At 44.8% G+C, this 20,092-nt stretch overlaps 1 protein-coding gene across 16 annotated transcripts in view; it reads right to left on the reverse strand.

Moving 5' to 3' along the window:
* MCF2L (MCF.2 cell line derived transforming sequence like) overlaps window positions 1-20,092 on the reverse strand; it is a 178,959-nt gene that overhangs the window by 70,078 nt on the left and 88,789 nt on the right. For 15 of the 16 annotated variants that reach the window (XM_053306934.1, XM_053306931.1, XM_053306943.1 and 12 more), the window contains one exon: window positions 18,618-18,732. The exons of the other annotated variant lie outside the window; for it this stretch is intronic. In XM_053306934.1, the coding sequence (XP_053162909.1) occupies window positions 18,618-18,732 (115 nt within the window). The remainder of the gene's footprint in view (window positions 1-18,617; window positions 18,733-20,092) is intronic. 16 annotated transcript variants of the gene reach the window in all.

Raw genomic sequence — 20,092 nt, forward strand, 5'->3', positions numbered from 1 at the left:
GTATTTGGTTTTTCTCCTCATTTCTTTTCATTTGGTTTTCTTTTCTAACACTGCAAGATCGGTCAAAGTTTGTATTTTTTAGAAAACATATTTCTTCTAATATACCGTATTTTACGGACTATAAGACGCTATGGACTATAAGACGCACCTTAATTTTAATCCAGTTTTTCAGAGTTTTAACATATTAAACTGTTAAAACATATGACGCACCTGAATTTTGGCGGATATTTTTCGAGGAAAAAAGTGAGTCTTATAGTCCATAAAATACGGTACTATTATTACAGGACTACTTGGGCATACATCTCTCTATATTGATACAGAAACACTCTGAATTATCAGTAGACTTAAGGTTTATTTATCAAATCAAAAGTCACAGATATTTCCACCTAGGTTAATAAAGACTGTTATTTGGCCAAAGAAAATATACACAGTTTTCACAACATTATCATCAGTAAGGGTATGCATGAACTGAGGTTCGAGTGTAGGTTTGGCGGTGAACTGGTTTGGATGAGGTCACCGTGGGGAGGGATGTTGCTGGCTACACATGGTGCTGCTGACCATGTATGTGCAGACACCATATGTGTGCTGGTACTTGAGATGCATGCTGTTCCAGCAGGAAGCTGCATAGGGCGACAGGCAGCAGGCAAGGACCTGCTCTCCTTTTTCTTAAAACTCCTGCTCACCGCTCCCCTCACCACTCCCTCCCTCATCCAAACTGGTTTGGTGCCGAACCTGTGCCTGAACTTCGGTTTGTGCACACCCTTAATTATCAGCCTTTCCACTTCAATTAAATACTCAATACATTACTGCTTGAAATTAAATCTAAGTGGAAAGGCTGATGATATAGTTGGGAAAAATCTAGAATAGGGATAACTGGAACTGGTTATTAGGACTAGCTCCTTCCCCTAAATCTTCACACCCAGTTAGTTCCTTCCATCTCTCTTCTCACTTTGATATTCTGTCCCCAGCTAGAGGTAATGGGCCTGCAGCAGTCATGAACCCATGACATGACTCAACCATTTGATCAGTCTGGTGAAGTGATAATCAACACATGCAAAAACTACTGCTTAACTGGAAATACTCTTTCAGCAAAATACTGAACAGCAGAATTCGTCTAAATAATCTCTACTTTGTAGTCTTACTTATCGAAAGCTACACTGCAATTCTTATATAGAACTACAGAGAAGTGGCGGCCCATGAACGCGCTTCCAGGGGGGCGGTGGGAGGCAGCTTTAAGAGTAAAGTAATTCGGGACTCACCTCCACCGCTGCAGCACCTGAACACTATTCAAAGCCGCAATGTGCCACCCAGCAGCCCCTATGGCGGGTAAGCATCTCCGCCACTCACCTGGCCGCTGGCAGGAGCTTGGCTCTATGGAAGCCAGGTGAGTGGTGGAGGCGCTTCCCTGCTGTAGGGGCTACTGGGAGGCACGTTGTGGCTACGAATAGCGTTCAGGTGCTGCCGCGATGGAGGTGAGTCCCGAATTACTTTACTCTTAAAGCTGCCTCCCACTGCTTCCCTGGAGGTGCGTTCACGGGCCGCCACTGCTAGAGAGAGATTTGTGTTGCCTTTTTTAAAGAAATAAAATGGGACTGACTAAATTAAACCTGATTCAGATTATTCAAAAGCTCATTTATTAGTATAAATAACTTATCACACAAGTTCTGTGACATCTGAAGTCATGGAAAATCATAGCTGCTCCTTCTCAGATTAGAAAAACCATTACAAAAAACCATTACAACCATTAGAATGGCCGCCGGACCGGTTCGGACTCACCCCTAGAAGGAAATGCCTTAAATATAAAGACTTGTGTAGTTGTTACATTTCAAAAGATGTTCTATTTCCTTTGGATGTATATTTGTTTAAATAAATGAAGCAAGGTATTATGAACAATTTCAGTGGCTAATTTTCTCGTTACGAAGGCCTGCTGCAGAATGAAGGCACTTTGCGCGCGCGCATGCGCGCGCCACAAAGGACACCGATCGCCGGAGGCCAGGTCTACCTGGCCGGGAAAGGGCCGGGTAGACCGGGCCTCTGATTGCCAGAGGCCCGGTCTACCCGGCCCTTTCCCGGCCGGGTAGACCGGGCCTCCGGCGATCGGTGTCCTTTGTGGTGCGCGCATGTGCGCGCGCGCAAAGCGCCTTCATTCTGCAGCAGGCCTTCGTAACGAGAGGAGCTCTGTCCGGGAGCTCCTCTCGTTTTTTAACAAAGCATTCCGGTGAGGACTCGGGCGGGCGGGCAGGCAGCTGGGAGGGAGGGAGGAAGGGCTGGCAGGCTGGCGGGCTACGGCGGCGGCAGGGGTATGGGTAGTTTTCAGAGAAATCTGCTTGCGGCGGGGGGGGGCGGCGGCGGGGGCAGCTGGTTTCCAGCACCCCGTTAGTCTATTAAATACGGGCGCTGGAGAGGGCAAAGAGGCTGGAGGGGTAAGTAAGCCCTCCCCGCCCTAAAAGTAAGGCCCCCCCTTCGGTGCCGGTCCGGACTGCTCCGGACCGTGCACATCCCTATTTCCTTCAGGCAAATAACAAACCCTCATCCCATATTAGTTTGGTTTCAAAAAACTCTGACTAGGACAAAATGTATTTGTGCTGTTTCACAAATCTTTGCACAAGTGCTAGCAGAAAACATTATGAAATGCAGCACAATAATGTAGGGGTGTGCATGGAACTGGCTGGCCCGGTTTGGTTCAAGTTGAAACTGGACTCAAACCTGACCGGACCAGTTCAGTCCAGTAGGCCTCGAATCCCCTCCAGGGGGTGGTTTCACGAATTAATTTTTTAGGGGAATTTTTTTTAACCTTCTCTTCCTTGGGGTGGCGGGTATGTGTCTGCGGAGTTTCCCCTTCCCCTCGCCAGCCTTCAAAATGCCCCCCTTCAGGTCTTTTCAGCCCATTTTTTTGGCCCATTCGGGCCTTCCTAAAGTGGTGCGGCGGCCAAAATGGCGGCCGCCACACATGCACAAATGACCTCTGGGATGCCTAGCATGACCCAGGACCTTGCAGAGACCATTTGCGCATGCGCAGTGGCCAACTTGTGCCACCAGACAAACTCTTGAATTTGGGATCCCCTCCGCCACACCACCAACGCTCTTCTGCTAGATTTCCATTCTGCCTAGTATAAAGCCTCTCCCATTCACATAAGCAACTTTGGATTTAGGTCAATGTTCAATTGCTCAGAGATGGTGAATTTTTAGCCTACTTTCCTTAAGGAAAGTAAGTTTATGAGATCACGCCGCTCTCTTTCTCTCTCTCTCTGTCTCCCCCATCAACTTCACAATGCCTGGGCCGATTTGAAATTTTGTACTGTTGTAGGGACACATAAGTAAGTAAAGTGTGCCGTCAAGTCGATTTCAACTCCTGGCGCCCACAGAGCCCTGTGGTTATCTTTGGTAGAATACAGGAGGGGTTTACCATTGCCTCCTCCCACACAGTATGAGATTATGCCTTTCAGCATCTTCCTATATTGCTGCTGCCCGATATAGTACCAGCAGGGACTTGAACTGGCAACGTTCTGCTGTTGAGAGATTGGTTTGGGTGTTCTGAAAAGGAGAGATTGTTCAGGGCGGGGTTGTGTGGAACTTGAAGGATGAGTGTGTGGAGGCTGGAGAAACAACAGTGTTCTGGGCAGCTCCTAGTGACAGACAAGAAGGTCTGGAAGAATTTACTAAATTTACAAACCCAGTTTTAATTACCTTTCTTCCAGTTATCTTACCCTATATGTTACATTTTATCCAGATGAAAAGAAACACTCAGAAATTTGAACAGCGGGTGTACCTAGTAACTTGGCAGAGAAGCTTGTGTGCCCTGCTTTGCAGAGATCTTTATTATAATCAGTAAATAACAAACATATTCTTGTTTTCATTTTATACCTCAAGTTTTGTTTCATTTTATATCCTGAACATATATGCCTATCCTGCACTCATGAGGCTACACAGCCAGAGGTGTTGATTAACAAGAAATTATATGGTGGCAGCGAGGGAAAGTAAAAACTGAATGAATTCCTAGAACCTGGAGACTAAACTGTCATAGAAGAATAAAAACAAATCACTTCCTTGGAATTGAGAAGGGCGTCAGAGAGGTACCTTGACACCGTGTTACAGAGTTTATGGACTCTTTCCATTGTTTCATCCATCTTGAACCCAAAGAGTGCCAGGCCGTCTAATGGGAGGTCTTCAATTCTGGCCCACACCTCAAGGGTGAGGCCTGAAGAGCGAAGCCAAGTGTGGTGGCGCAATGCTACAGAGCTAGCTTTTTAAAAGTCTTTAAGGACACATCTGTTCACCCAGGCTTTTAATTAATTAATATTAAAATTGTTTTAATGGTTTTAAAGTTGTTTTAAAATGTTATTTTAAAACATTTAAATTGTGATGTGTTAAATTTTTCATTTTTGTCTTAACTAATGTTTTACTTTGTTTTTATTCTGTTGTAATCCACCCAGAGACGTAAGTTTTGGGCGGTGTAAAAATGTTTTAATAAAATAAAATAAATAAATAGTCATGGATCTCACAGAGCGGTCAGTGGCATGATGGGACATGTGAAGAAGCTGCTTGTTTAATCTGAATCTGTAAAGCAGTGGCCATGGCGCTCCGGTCCGATGGCAGGGACTCCAGGTATGGGGACAGACTTTCCCAGAGCATATTATTATAGCAGGACATGAAGGCTTGGCAATTAGCAATTTTCAGGAGCAAGGATGCAGTAGAATAATGGTGTCATCCCAGAGAGTCCAATTTATGTTCTTCTCGATCCATGGGAGAACAGAGTGCTCTGTTCCGTGACCTACTTTGGGCAGCTTCCACCACACTGGAATTTGGGTTGGGAAGCCTATGGAGAAAATGGCAGTTTGCAGGTTGAGTTCTGTAAAAAAAAATTCTATTTTCTCGAAGGTTGACTTGAGGGAGGATGGCTTCTCCCAGCAGCTACTGATGATGTCCAGCAAGTATTAATTCATAGGAGGGGCTGCAAGTTGAGGTGGATCATCAATCAAGTCGAAAATTGGATTAGATGCAGGCTTAAATGTCTGATAACTTGAAGGTCCAAGGCTGTGGCCATTTGGGCGACTTGTTCCGTGAAGGATTTTAGGTCCTCAAAAGGGCAGGGGTCTGGAATCTTCAAATTGGTCAGACCAAGCAGGAGCATCAGTTAAGTCTGGTGTATGAAGGGGTTCAGATAACTCATCTTGTTCAGGCTCTGAATCTGAACTCTCCAAAAGTTGAGAAGGTGGAAGTGATTCAATAGGAGGCAAGTTGATTGGAGGCGCCACCACCTGAGCAGGAGGCTGATATTGTGCCGAAGCAGCAGGCTGGGAAGGCAGAGGTGCAGGCAATCTAAGAGCAGGCTTGGCTTGAGAATGCAAGGATGAAGGTGCGGGGTCTGGCACATGGGGAGGGCGAGATGAGTGAGATCTCCCCCAGCGCCCAGGTTAACACCCTGCAGGAGATCTGCTGTGATGGCAAGGCGGAGGCGAGCACAAATAGGACCTAGAGCAGTAGGATCTATAGACTCCAAAAGCTCAAATCCCAGCATAGGCAGAGCAAGAGGGAGCGGCAGTTGTCCTCCTATTGCAACATGTGTAGTAATAGCGCTCATCAGGATAGTAGCAGTCACTGTCAGGGGAGTAGGCATGTCATGCAGGAGACATGGAGTAAACAGAGTAGGGAGCTTCCCTATGGTCTTCATAGTGCCAGGTAGCACTGGGGGAGAGAGAGTATCAATCCCCATCAAAATCATCAGAGCCAGTAGAGAAACCCGGCTGCTCCTGCTCCCTGGAAGAGAAGGAGGCATCTCCAGCAACCTGCTGGGTGTGGATGGGAGGAATCAGAAAGAGAGACTTGCTGCGGGAGCCCATCAGTACCATGCTAGGGGTCGGTACCGAGCACTCTGGGGCACAATGTTTGGATTTGCGAGGTGCCTTCTTAGGGCTAGCAGGAGCCGCTGCCACCACCAGGAGAGGAGCACACACTGTATCGGCCCAAATGGGCAGAATCTGCAGGTACCGACTTCCTTTTCTTTTTCTTAGTCAAGGAGGGTGCTGCATCCAATTTTTCCCTGTGCTCCTTATGTGGAGGCTGGCCCTACGATTTAGCAGACACTGAGGGCAGGGAGGCAGCGCTGACCAGTCCTGAGGGAGCTGGAGTTGTCTGACTTGATAGGGAAGCAGAAAGTGCAGACGCAGCGCAGATGAACAGGAGGGAAGCTGAGGTGTTCTGTTCACAGTCTGGCCCGAAGGCCTTTGTTCCACTGCTGCTGTAGGTGCCTTTCCCCCAGAATAGTCCTGAAGGCCATTGGCAGAGGTAGACGGGGTCCATGTTGGCAGAGCAAGTGAGTGCCTTTTCTCAGAGAAAGGAGCGCAAGCGGACTCCCTTTTGCACTGGACCTGCCAAATAGATCGCTGACAGTATAAGCAGGCTTGTACTTTGTGAGATTCATCCAAGCAAATTAGACAAATTTTGTGGCTATCAGAATCCGGCAGCTTAGCTCCACAAGTTGCACAACGTTTAAAAGACATAGTGCCAGCCAAAAAATATGGGCTATATATTCAAGGATCTTTTATTCCCTCGCAGGGGGTGGGGCCCGGCCAGAAAAATTAAAACACGAAATGTAAAGGCAGAAAGACTGTGGTAACCAAAAGGACAAAGAGAGAGAAGGAAAATGATTGAGGAGCAGGAAGAAGGTTAAGAGGGGAAAAACAACATTATTTATTTCACAGCCTGGAAGCTCCCAGACAGACCCAAGTGTGTTATCCCTTCAGCGGACGACAAGAAATTGAGGAGGCAGGGTCCACAGGTGACCTCTGGGAAGCAGAGCTACTGCCAAAAATGTGTTCTAAAGTAACCGCTTGGAAAGTTCCTGGATGCATGCATGAAGCCCAATTGTGTGATAGACAGAGACCACCCAGGAGAACTGTGAACTGTTGTGGCTTCTCCATGCAAGTCAACACATGTTACAGCGTGCATGTGAGTTTCATGTTAATACCTACATGGAAAGTACTTTCCCTGCATGAATTTTGTAAATCTGTGAAGCAGGCTTGAGAATCGATCTGTATGTTTCCTAGGTTATAGATTAAGCTAAAATGCATTCAGTTAGAATCATTCCCACTGCATACAATAATATCATGAACTGAGTATTTCTGAACTGAACATCTTCTGGATGCCCACTTATTTATTTATTTAAAATATTTCTATACCGCCCAAACCCTGCGTCTCTGGGTGGTTTACATTAAATTTATGTAGCTAGTATGTCAGGGGACAACAATTCCTATTAGTACTAACTCCCTCCTTCCCCAGCATGAACAGAAGGTCCATACATGCTCTTGCCCCTTCTTTTTCCTACCCTACTCTCCCTAAGTTGAAAGTACAGCATGACCCTGGATAATTCCTGTTTTTTCTGTGCATGGAATCTCCCTGAATCTATTTACACATGTGCAGATGAGAGAGCGGTATAGATAGTAAGTTCAAAGAGATCTTGTAAACAGAGGAACCAAGTATTGTAATGGGCCCTGTGTTGCTCTCACCTCTCCAGGCAGAAAGTGAGCCTGAGGTTTGTACAGTCATGAAACATCTGAAATGCCCCAGTTATGAATGGCACAATTGGGGCAATTCAGATGCCCCACCCCTAAATTACTATGCAAGGATGAAACAGTGTTGTTGTGCACATGCTCCTTGTCCAGTGTTGTTGTGCACATGCTCCTTGTCCAGTGTTGTTGTGTACATGCGTGCACATGCTCCTCCTCACATGATGTGTGAGCTGGTCACAGGATACCATCTGAACTGTTCCATTTTCCCACATCATATATGTTTTTGCCAGTAATCTTTTAACAGCCCCATACATCTACTTCTCTTATAACAAATCCTCAATTCAGATACTTTCATGCTATGCACTAGAACTTTCAGTTCACATTTATCTCAATTTTTTTACAGCCTAAAAGCAAGCAGCGTGAATATCTAGTAGATATTTTAGCCATGTTGGTATAAAAATATCCTGAGATTTAGCTGTTTAGACAGGCAACAATATCTTGAAGCAATGTTCTGCTCCTGTTATTTTCAATGAGGTCAACTGAAGACTAGCACATCTGAGGGCACAGCTGTTCATAACAATAAAATAAAATAAAAAATTAGTCTGTAGATGTAACATTTGGAAAGATCCATACAAATTCTTGTATCTGGCAAATCAAGAAAACTGAGAAAACTGAAATTAAAAAAATATATAGTGTGGAATCATCTTAATAAAGACAAAGGAATCTATGCATTGTATTCCTTTTTCTATGTATCTGAATAAATAAAAATAATACATTTTATCAATATTTTATTGTTTTTATATATTCATTAGAACATTCATTATTAGGAATGTGCAAATTGATTTGGATACAAAATGATGTGTACCCAAATCTGGCTGATTCATGTGATTTGTAGACAGAACAAATCACCCCGTGCTCAATCGCCCAGATTCGGGTACAAACCAGTTCACCCCAGATTCGGACCTGAAATATTCAGAGATTTGGACCTCAATTTTGTAGCCAAAGTGGGTTGAGTAGTAGTGCCCAATGAGTGGAAGCTACCACCCAAATTTCAAAGCAGTTGGGCAAAGGGGTGATTTTGTATAAAAAAGTTGTGAAGTTGGCATGTCTTTGCAGTAGATTCGGGGCAGAAAAGGGGTTTGGGGGGGCAGAAGAGTGTGTCAAGTGGTAGTGCCGCAGTGGGTGCCTGCTACCACCCAGATTTCAAATAAATTGGTGAAAGGGGTGATTTTTTTTTTAAATTGAAGTTAGAGCATCTTTAAGCTATACAGGGAATAATGGGGGATTTCAGCAGCCCCGTAACTCCACTTGGGGGCACCAGGGTGCAGAAGCGTAACTAGGGAAAATGGCGCCCGGGGCAAGCACTGAAATGGCGCCCCCCCACCGCGCCCCCCCCACCGCCCCCCCCACATACTACATTATACTTCGGTTTTTCCTCACAAGCGCCCACCGCCACCAAGCCAGGCCACTGACTGGCCGCCAGGCGCCAGCAAAGCAATTGGGGGGGGCCGCAGGCGGCGTGGAAGGGACCGCTTGTGGGGAAGGGGGCACCAACACACTCCCTTGACTGCTGCAGCGCTGCTGCACTGAGCAGGAAACATTTGTATTAACAAAGAATTTTTAAAAAATTAAAAAAAAATTGGTCATGGCGGCGCCCCCCCACGTGACCAGAAAAGATGGCACCCGGGACATGTGCCCCCCCTATAGTTGCCTCTGCCAGGGTGGCCCAGAGTGGGTTGTGGTGTAGTGCACATAGGGTGCCAACCACCCCCAAATGACAAGCCCATGGGGCACTGGATTTTGTTGATTTCAATATATGAGGTATTCTGAGAATTGATTCATTTCCCACCAGAGAATCTACTTTCAGAAGAACACCTCAGACATTGAAAACAACAAAACCCAGTGCCCTGTGGGCTTGTCGTTTTGGGGGTAGTTAGCACCCTATGTGCCCCACAACCTGCTTTGGGCTACCCTGGTGCCCCCCAAGTTACAGGGCTGCTGAAATTCCCCATTATTCCCTATGGCAGGAAACCTTAAAGACATGCAAACTTCAGAAAAAAAATAAAATAAAAATCACCCCTTTTACCAATTTATTTGATATCTGGGTGGTAGCAGGCACCCATTGAGGCACTACTACCTGACCCACTCTTTTGCCCCAGAACCCCTTTGCTGCCCTGAATCTGCCACAAAGACAAGCCAACTTAATTTATAAAAAAAACCCAACACACCTTTGCCCAATTTCTCTGAAATCTGGGTAGTAGCTTCCTTGTACCCATTGGGCACTACCACCCACCACAACCCACTCTGGGCCAACCTGGTGCCCCCACCAGAGAGTTATAACTAAGGCAGATGAAATCCCCATTATTCCCTATGGGGAAAAGCTTGAAAACACATCAACACTTTAAAAAAAAAATCAGCCCTTTGCCAAATTTATCTGAAATTCGGGTGGTAGCTTCAACCTATTGGGCACTACCGCCCACCCCACTTTTTTGCCCCCAGAATCCCCCTTTTTGTCCCAAATCTATTTAGAAAATTTGGGTACAAATCAAATCTGGGGTGATTCGGGGGGGGCAGATTCGGACCCAAAACAAATCAGGGGTGATTCGACTCAGGTACAAATCAAATCAAAAAAATTGATTCGTGCACATCCCTATTCATTATTATTCAGGTTAATGTTTTTCTTTTGAACAATTAACAGGCTATGTTTGATTGTTGGCTAGTTATTTTGATTAATTGGTTACACATTATTCTTAATGCAAAAGAAAGATCAGAAGGGGCAAATAAAAAAGTTGACTGACATTCTGTGCAGTAAAACATGGGTGGCACAGACTCTTCTGCATTATTGCAAATGTCTAAAATAACACCAGTGGTGCTGCACAACAGGGCTGGTGTGCTACTACTTAAAATTGTGCAATTACAGTTGTGTGATGCTGCATCCACTCGAAACAATGGCTATAGCATTGTGCAACTGTGACTATTCAAGATAGTACAAGTAATTGTAGTAGTACACCAGCCCTTTCCTACAACACTTCAGACACTGTTTTAGATACATGCAGCAGTGTAGGCTGTCTATGCAGCCTTCATTTCGCTGTGCACAGGGTCAGCCATTCTTTATCTGTTTTCCAGTTAAGTTTCTATAGATGGAGCAACACGTGACAGAAAATAATCAGCACTGTGTTCCTCCACTTACTAAACTACTAGTGGCAGTGTTTTTGTTTGTTTGTAGACTAGGTGACAGCATCCCCAGCTGCCAGGAGCTGGGAAGTACCTAATGCAGGACAACTATTGTTTTAGGTGTGTGTGTGTTACTGACTAGATACATTTACATTTGGATCATGGCAAAGAGACAAAGGGCAGCATCCAGACCAACAGTACCTTCATGTTTTGCTTGCATAATGGGATCTCAGGGACGTATTGTCAGCAGACATCAGGAGCAGCAGATAGAAGGGAGTACTGGAGAAAACGGCTCTTTCCCAATTGTGCAAGTGAAATGTTGTTATGCACAGGTGAAGTTAGTCATAGCCTACTATGTCTTAATACAAGAAAAAACTGTGTCTTAGTCAATTATAAGAGAGAAAGTTCTGAAGATAGTCACATGGAAGATATTCCACAGTATATATTTTGTTGTCCCATCACCAAAAACTAGGGAGTGGAGTAATCTGCCAACAACTGAAGGAGACTAAGTGAGTGTGTGTTTGTATCTATATCTATATCTAGGTCAAATCAGGAAAAACCCATCCCTGCCTACAAGGAAAGCTAGCTGTACTGCTAGAAAGGGCTGTAAGCTCAATGGCAGAGAATACTGCTTTGCATGCAGAAAGTCCATGTAAATTCCTGGCATCTCCAGGTAGGGCTGGTAAAACCCCCTCTCTGAAATCCAGGAGAGCTCCTGCCAGTCAGCATAGGCAATGCTGACCTAGATGGACCAGTGGTCTGACTCAGAAGATGGCAGCTTCATACGTTCAAATGTTACTATTTGCAATTATTGAAGAGATCACTTGAACTGTAGCTGCATTTGCCTTGGCTGCTGCAAAATATAAACAAGTGTCCTATTGCTGATACTAATGATTTCAAGTAGGATACATAACATCAGATTATATGTTTTATTTGATGTATTATGCTCTTCTATGGATTGTCTTTATTTTATGCAACGTTTTATGACTACACCTGAAACAAAAGAAAATGAATATTTGGAAAGCTAAATGCCACGGAAACAGTCCAACCCAGGGGTCCCCAGACATCGCTGGTCTACAACTCCAATCATCCCCAGTCACAATGTGGCTGGGATGTTCAAAGTTATATGTTCAGCAGTGTCTGGGGATTCATGGTTTGGGAACACCTGATTTATTTATTTTATTATTTATTTATCATATTTTTATACCACCTGATATGTAAATTTTCTAATTTAAAAGTGTACAAATCCCTGATGTAACATATTAACTGGTAGGCTTGACTTGTCATAAAAGCACAAGTGCCCCCCGCCCCCATTTCAAGATCATACCCTTCTAGAAACACAAGAATATCCTATTAATTTTCATGCCTGCCTCACAATTGCCTCAATAAAAGAAAAGCTCTTCTTAGAATGAATGCAAGAGCTCACTGTATAAAAGGAATCAATGTTGCTATCTCACATCCAACAGCAGCCTCTAGCAGTACTTCCATAAATTGAATTTTTAAAATAGTTTTAAAACCACACAGCTATAAGCAAAGGAGGACAGAACTATCAGAAATACTGGATGCTGTCGAAAATGGCTGTTCTATGCCAAGTTATTAGCCTACCCCTTTGCAATATGTAGCACAACTTAGTCCATGATCTGACATCATGGTATTGCACACTGTCCCACAAGCAGCAGCCAATGATGTAAGCAGGGGTGGAGAAATGGGAGGGTGTACTATAAACACCCAGTACTAATTCTGGGCGGTTATGAGGAAGGCCTTTAATGCTGCTGGGGTTTCCACGCGACACCTGTCGGTGCACTCCTTACGAATAGGGGCGGCCTCGGCGGCCGCTGGCCTTGGCTACTCAGGCACTGCAATCCAAGGCTTGGGCCGGTGGCGGTCTGCGGTTTACCACAGATACGTGCGCTGAGTGCAAGGCTCTCCTAGCCCACCCCCGCCCCTCCCCTTCCGGATCCCCCCCCCCGTCTCACATGCGTTCTCTCTCCTGCACAGGGGTGAAGCCTCCGGCGAAGCGGACCAGGGTCCTGGTCCTGGGCCATTCCTTTATTTTCTGGGCCCTCAAGTGGGCGCAAGGCACGGAGCCAGGAACACAGCTGGGCCTGGGGTGCTGGGCCGACACGGAGTGACTTGGGCGGAGGGGAATGCGAAGGACACAGCTGCTGCCGATGCTGTGGGAGTACCTGGAGGAGAATCCGGCGCCGGATGTCTTGCTCTTGCATTTCGGGGGGAACGACCTGACCAGCCAGTCGGGTATTTCACTTGCACGGCAGATCGAACAGGATCTCAGCGTGGTGCTGTTATGGTGTCCCGGGTTGGTCATTCTTTGGTCTGACATCACTCAGCGCAGGGTCTGGCGGGGGGCACTCAAACAGAACAAGGTGGACAGGGCTAGGCAGGGGGTTAACACAGCGGAGGCGCGCTTCCTGACCTCCAAGGGAGGTGGGTGCGTCCCGCATGACGACATTGTGTTCTCGCTGCCTGGGCTCTATCGAAGCGATGGGGTCCACCTATCTGACACGGGCATGCGGTTCTTTATAGACGACCTGAGGCTGGGATTGGCGATGGTGATATTGGGTCTGTGGGGTGCGGGACGTTAAGCGGGGCTAACGTCCGCTATGGCAGGTACAGTGCAGTGGAAATGCTAATTAGAATGGGTGTGGCACCTGAGGTAAAGTAAATCTAGGAGGGCGAGCCGATCCCTTGAGGCTTGACAGATCAGGGATGCGGCCCATGCCTCCCTGCAGGCGGCATTCTCACCGTATGGCTGTGCAGCGTCAGTGGGATGACGTGCTGTTAGTTAAATGCCTGACCTTAGGTCGGTGAAGAAGGGCACCTCCGCTACTGGCGGAGGACTTGCCTGGAGCCAGGGTGCTATTGCCACGGTCTTTAGAAAGGGGCGGCCACAGTGTGGCTGGCCCGCTAGGCACAGCACTGCGTGGGGGGCCCTAGCCAATCCCAGCCCATATGGTTGTAACAAAATCAAAAATAAACATTGACCGTTCCACCATCACAATGTCTCCGCGTCTCCTTGGGTCTTGGGACAAATGGCTGTTCTATGCCAAGTTATTAGCCTACCCTTTTGCAATATGTAGCACAACTTAGTCCATGATCTGACATCATGGTATTGCACACTGTCCCACAAGCTGCAGCCAATGATGTAAGCAGGAGTGGAGAAATGGGAGGGTGTACTACAAACAGAAAAAAATTAAGAAAAAAAAGACTGTGAGCCCTTGTGGGACAGAAACATTTTCTAATTTAAAAGATTTCTGAAATATTTTGATTAGATTTTAATGTGATTTTAAATTGTCTTACTGCTTAATTGTCATTTTATTATGCTATATTTATTATGTTGTATTTATTGTAAACAACCCAGAGATACAAGTTTGGGTGGTATAGAAATACAATAAATAAAATAAAATCTATGTAAACCTCTTTGATAACCTTTTGCAGAGAAGTGATAACACTACCCAAAACAACAACTCAACACAGCACATGTGGAAAGTTCTTCAGAATGCAAGAGGAAAACAGAGCTGAATTGGGGGGGAAAGATCAATTTGCATAGAAAAGAAGGTGTCATTAAACCAACCTGTAGTGACCAATTAGACCAGATGAGTCAATCACAAAACCCAACACCATACCGGACCGTGTATCTCAGCCTACCAGCTGGGATACACTGGAACCAGTGACTCCAGAACTCATGCTTACTGAACTGTCCCTTTAAAACTCTGTTCTTCAGGCCTGGCCTTTGCTGGAGGAAGTGGCTCAATGGGAACCATCCAGGGTGTCCATCCATGATGCTGTAAACCAGGCTTCCCCAACCTGCGGCCCTCCAGATGTTGCTGAACTACAATTCCCATCATCCCAGCAACAATAAGTTGTAGCTGGGGGTGATGGGAATTGTAGTTCAGCAACATCTGGAGGGCCGCAGGTTGGGGAAGCCTGCTGTAAACCTTGACTGCCTTGCCTCCCTGGTTCCCAGTTTTGGGACTGGAAAGTAGTAATAGAAGGATAATAAATAGTAATATTTATTAACAAAAGCAAGAACAGAGGCAGGGGTAATGGGCTTACAAGAAGACAGAGCGCCTGAAGACACAAGAAGCAAGCTCTAGTGCACAAAAGGCTACACTATAATAAATATGTTAGTTTTTAAGATACTATGAAACTCTTTACTGTTTATCTGTAGGAAACTAGCTTGGTGTGGAGGAATAACTGTCTACCCCACCACTTTGCTACCACGTGTGGAGGATCTGCCCTGCTGCTTACACAAGACACAGATCTTCCTGACAATTACTAGTTTAATCACTGCCACCAAGCAGACTTTTGTGTTCTAGACTGAGTCTAACACAACAGCGTCCTCTTGTAACACTCTTGAGTCTAACACAACAGCCTCCTCTCCTCCTTCAATTCTGACTTCTTCAAGGACTCAAAGTTCAACTATCTCTCTGAGCAGCCCTTCTATATATACACAATTTTGCTCCGTCAGTTTTTTTTAAACAATCCAGTCAGTGTAACTCAAAGTACCCTCCATTTTTCAAAACTCCCCTTCCCTCCAAAACCAAACTGTCAAAATGACATTCTCAATGTGAAATTAATACAACAAGCAGGCATTAACACTTGACCCAGCATTCTTTTCAACATAGGGACTTTGCAAGCATTTTTACACAGAAATCCTATTTACAATTATGATGTAGTTTGACAATATCAATTCAATTCATAATATAATACAGTTCATTTACAAGGGCTTATTTACAAAACCAAGATGTCTAGGCCTCCTTCCTCCAAACATGACTATCTGGAACATGCATGAAAAATGAAAAATTATCCAAGATAAAATGTTGGAGGTTACCCAAACATGGATCGACCGCCTTCCCAATTGTACTTTCCTCACTCTGAAAAAAGTGGCAGAGGTGGAGAAGATGGACAGATATGCACATGAGAAGCATTATAAAGAGAAATGAATGGTAGACAACTGGATAAGTGTTTGGGGCAGATGAAATCTCTGCCAGAAGGCGAATGGTTTTAATTCCACCATATTCACTTCCTTGCTCCACGTGGACAATGACTAAGAAATTCAATGTGGAATTATATTACATGCATGGATGAATCTTCGTCTAATCTATATATATCTCTTGTTTCTCTTTTACTTCCTGATTTTTAGAAAAGCATTGCTGTTATATGATTAAACTGGGCAATTTCCTGGGAGGTACTGCAGCTTCCAATAAGTCTTGTTATATGACACTGTTTACTGAAGGCAAGGACCACATAAGATACGGACATATGGTTGAACAGCTCAGCGTAACAAACCATAAAGATTTAGAATAAAGACTTCTAAAGTGCATGGAACTGGGCACTGCTTGGTGACTCGTACACACGTTGGCGTGCCAAAACAAACACTGCCACGTAATTCTCACAAAGATCAATTTTCATTTCTACTAAAAGGCAAACTAAGACTTAGTACTTCTATATAATAATTTACAAACCTTCCTTAGTACTAACTTTTGCCAAGATGCATTTCATTGTTAAAGCTAGGCACTGCAATTACTTGGCAATCTTTCTATTTCAGATGTGTGCTAGATTAACCAGTGTCTGATTGCTACATTCAGTAGCAACATAGGCTGAACTGCCAATTTTAACCAGAATGGTGCAATCATGGTTGTCATCAACTAAGCCATATGAGATGCTGGATCAAACAAACAAGTTCCCAATACCAGCTAAGGAACAGTGACCAGTTCAGAAATACCCCAACACTGAAAACCTCAGTTGACAAACCATGCTGAACTACACCAGCAATAAATGTATTATGTTTTGTCAAGAACTCTTATACTATTTTTTTTTTGGTACTCCATGTAGCTTTTCACACTATATTTTCTTATATTTTTTCATTCACTAGTACATCCTCTCAATGTCATCCAGCAGGGTTCTTCCAGGTGGTGCGGGGCCTTTAGAAATCTGGCCCTGGGCAGGATGTATTTGAATCCTCAGTAGCATGCTTGCAGTGACACATCTGGACAGCACTTTGGGGGTAAAGTCACTCTCATTCACCATGAGTTGGACACTATGGCTGGTGCAGGATTACTAGGAGAGATGCCCAGAGTAAGGCCTGGTCTAGTTTTGCCAGAGGATTTCAGTTATTGGTCCATGAGGATATAGACAAGATGTTTAGTCGAGTTAAGCCAACCACGTGTGTGCTTGACCCTTGCCCTTCATGGCTTAGTAAACCCAGTAAGGAGGGAACTCTTAGCTCAGTCCAGCAGGTTCTAGATGCCTCATTGAGAGAGGGAGTGGTCCCTGCTTCACTGAAGCAAGCTATTATTAGACCACTCCTAAAGAAACTCAGTCTGGACCCAGAGAATGTAAATAACTATAGGCCTGTGGCCAATATTCCCTTCCTGGGCAAGGTGCTTGAGTATGTAGTGGCTGACCAGCTCCAGATACTCTTGGAGAAAACCGACTATCTAGATCCATTTCAATCAGGCTTCAGGCCTGGTTTTGGAGCAGAAACTGCTTTGGTTGCCCTGTGGGATTACCTATGAGGGGGAGGGGAGACAACCCTGTTAATTCTCTTGGATCTCTCAGCAGCTTCCGATACCATTGACCATGGTATCCTTTTGGACAGACTGGCAGAGTTGGGTGTGGGAGGCCTTCCTCAAGGCCCATTCCCAAAATGGTCCCAAGAACGGTGCTAGTGGATTACTGCTCAACCCCTTGGCCATTATGCTATGGGGTTCCCCATAGAAATACACAGTTCCATTATTTCCCCTATGCTGTTTAACATCTACATGAAACTGCTGGAAGAGGTCATCTGGAGATTGGGCTTGAGGTGTCATCAATACGCAGATGACACTCAGTTGTATCTCTTTTTTTCATCAGATGCAAGTGAAGCAGTGACTGTCCTGAATTGGTGCTTGGATTCAGTAATAGACTGGATGAGGGTGAATAAGCTGAGACTCAATCCAGACAAGACAGAAGTACTGTTGGCTGATGGTTCATCTGCCTGGGTGAATGATGTTCAGCCTGTTATCATTCATTCATTCATTCAACTCTTATACAGCTACTCAATTACATAAACAACATGCATGCCACAACATATGTAGAGGGCAAGAAGGCTGTCTAAATTACAGCTTTCCCCTTCAACACACTAAGTCGGGCTCCAATTGCAAATATTGTACATTTCAAAAAGGCAAACCATCTACTAGGCCTTCATAGAAGAGACAGTATGCATGATCCCCCCCCCCACTCCCTTTCTTTTCATGTTTTCTCTTCTGGTACTACGGCACCCACCAGAGTGACAAACGTTTTGGTGAGTTTTTGTACCTGTCCACTTGCAACACATGATCAAAGAAATATTGGGAAAAGAACAATTTCACACATATTCAAAACAATTAGTATTGTCACAAAGCTTGTATCTGCTTTCAGTAAGATTGATAAAAAATCTTGTGAAGTATACTCATTGATCAAGTTATCAGCATAACACCTTTATGCTGAGGTGTTTTAAAGGTTCTGTTCCTGCCCTTGTCACTGAACTCCACCCCCCACCCTTCACCCAGTTCCAGTTCAGTTTTTCAGCTGGAAGGGATGGGGACAGGACAAAGGAATTCAGATGCATTGGGATATTCCGACAAAGACAATGTTGCTCTTTGATCATCCTGCTCTGCTACATTCTTTCCCAGCTCTTTTCTCAACACTGCAAAACAGACTGAAATTTTGCTTCCTTACAAACATAGGGAAGACAATGAAAGAATCTGCAGCCCCAAATTCTTGAGAGTAGGGGCCCAAAGTTTCATTGGTACTCACTAGTAGCAAAGTGGTTTTTCATCCCACTTCACATTCCCGCTTCACATTCACAATGCTCTTTTCTTTCAAGTCTCCGGAACTCTCCCTGAACATATATGATTAACATTCATTTGATAAATGCCCTTATTTCCTTACCTAGGGATATTAGTAAGGTATGTCAGAACACTCTGAAAGTCTTTATCTGAAATTTCGCTGAATGCAGAGTACTCTGGAAAAGTGATGACTGGGCAGCCATCTTTCCCTCGGCCACCTAAAAACAGAAACAAAGTTGTTTATTCACTGCACTCACTCTCCAAAATGAAACTAATTATATCAACATTTTAAAAGTACTGAATATGAAAACAAATCAGTTGTGGTATCAGGTATTTGCTTTGTTTCACTTTTTCCTGCTTGTAGATGGACCATCCTAGGGGGTTCAGAGCGAATATTACTAAAGATGTAAAAGGAAGGTGGCAGGCAACCACACAAGTATATTATTAGCTTTCAGCTTCATCTTAAAATTTTAAGCAGCACTCCATAAATGTTGCTGAGAAGCGTTTTCAGAAGCATGATTTCAAAAGCAACCACCCTGAAAATACATTAGCACCTTTGGATTTCTGGTCTCACCCTGGTCCTGCAGTTGCAAAATCCCATAAAACTGCTATTTTAGGAGAATGTGCCCCAATTGTTCTCCCCACCCCCGCCATTACACCTTTCAGATTTAAACTGTGTCAGTTGAACTACACATGTTTTAGGTACATAGTATGACATATGGGTGTCAAGTAGAAAACAACAATTCACTAGCAGTTTGGATTTAAAAAAACAAAAAACTCCTCTTTGTGCCTAACACTGGGTATTGCAGGTCCAAGCAAACACTTCAAAATTGCTGAACATCAACAGCAATAATTTCAGGGCTAATATAAAGCTTTAAAGAAAAAGGGTAGTTCCCAAACTTTTGGTGTAGAGGTGTATCATTATCAGAAAAATTGTGCCAATGCAGGGGATCTTTCTACAAAAAGAAAAAGTCCTTATGCAAACATAACTCTTCTTCTGCTCATCTCGCAGCGATGGAAAGAGATCCAGGGAAGGCTTCTTAAGAAGAGGTCTAACTATTGCCTTCTTCAAACAAGGAGACGCCCTCCCCTCCCTCAGCGATGCATTTATGGTATTAACTAGGCCATCTCCAACTATCTCTCTGCTAGATCGAAGCAGCCAGGTTGGGCAAGGATCCAGAGAACAAGTGCAATGAGCGCTGACCAAAAACTCTTTCTGCACGCACCCCATCATGCAAGTCTTCAAATGGGCTCTATGCTGCATCCTGTCAGATTCGAGCCGAGTTCTCCTCCACTTGCATTCCAGTTGCTTACCCAGCCACTTCATCCCTCGCAACTCCTTGGTATACCAGGGGGCCGTCTTAGAAGCAGGCCTGGGAGGAACGCTTAGGAGCAATCATATTAACTGCCCTGGTGAGTTCTCAATTCCAGGTTCCCACCAAGGCATCAATAGAATCACCAGCCGCACCAACATCCAAACCCTCCAAGGCCTTTTGGAAACCTCCTGGGTCCAGCAGCCTTTTTGGGCGGACCATCCTAATAGGTCCATCACCCCTGCAGGGGTGGGTTGTGACCGTG

Source organism: Hemicordylus capensis, chromosome 3, assembly GCF_027244095.1.
Source record: "Hemicordylus capensis ecotype Gifberg chromosome 3, rHemCap1.1.pri, whole genome shotgun sequence".
Lineage (NCBI taxonomy): Eukaryota > Metazoa > Chordata > Lepidosauria > Squamata > Cordylidae > Hemicordylus > Hemicordylus capensis.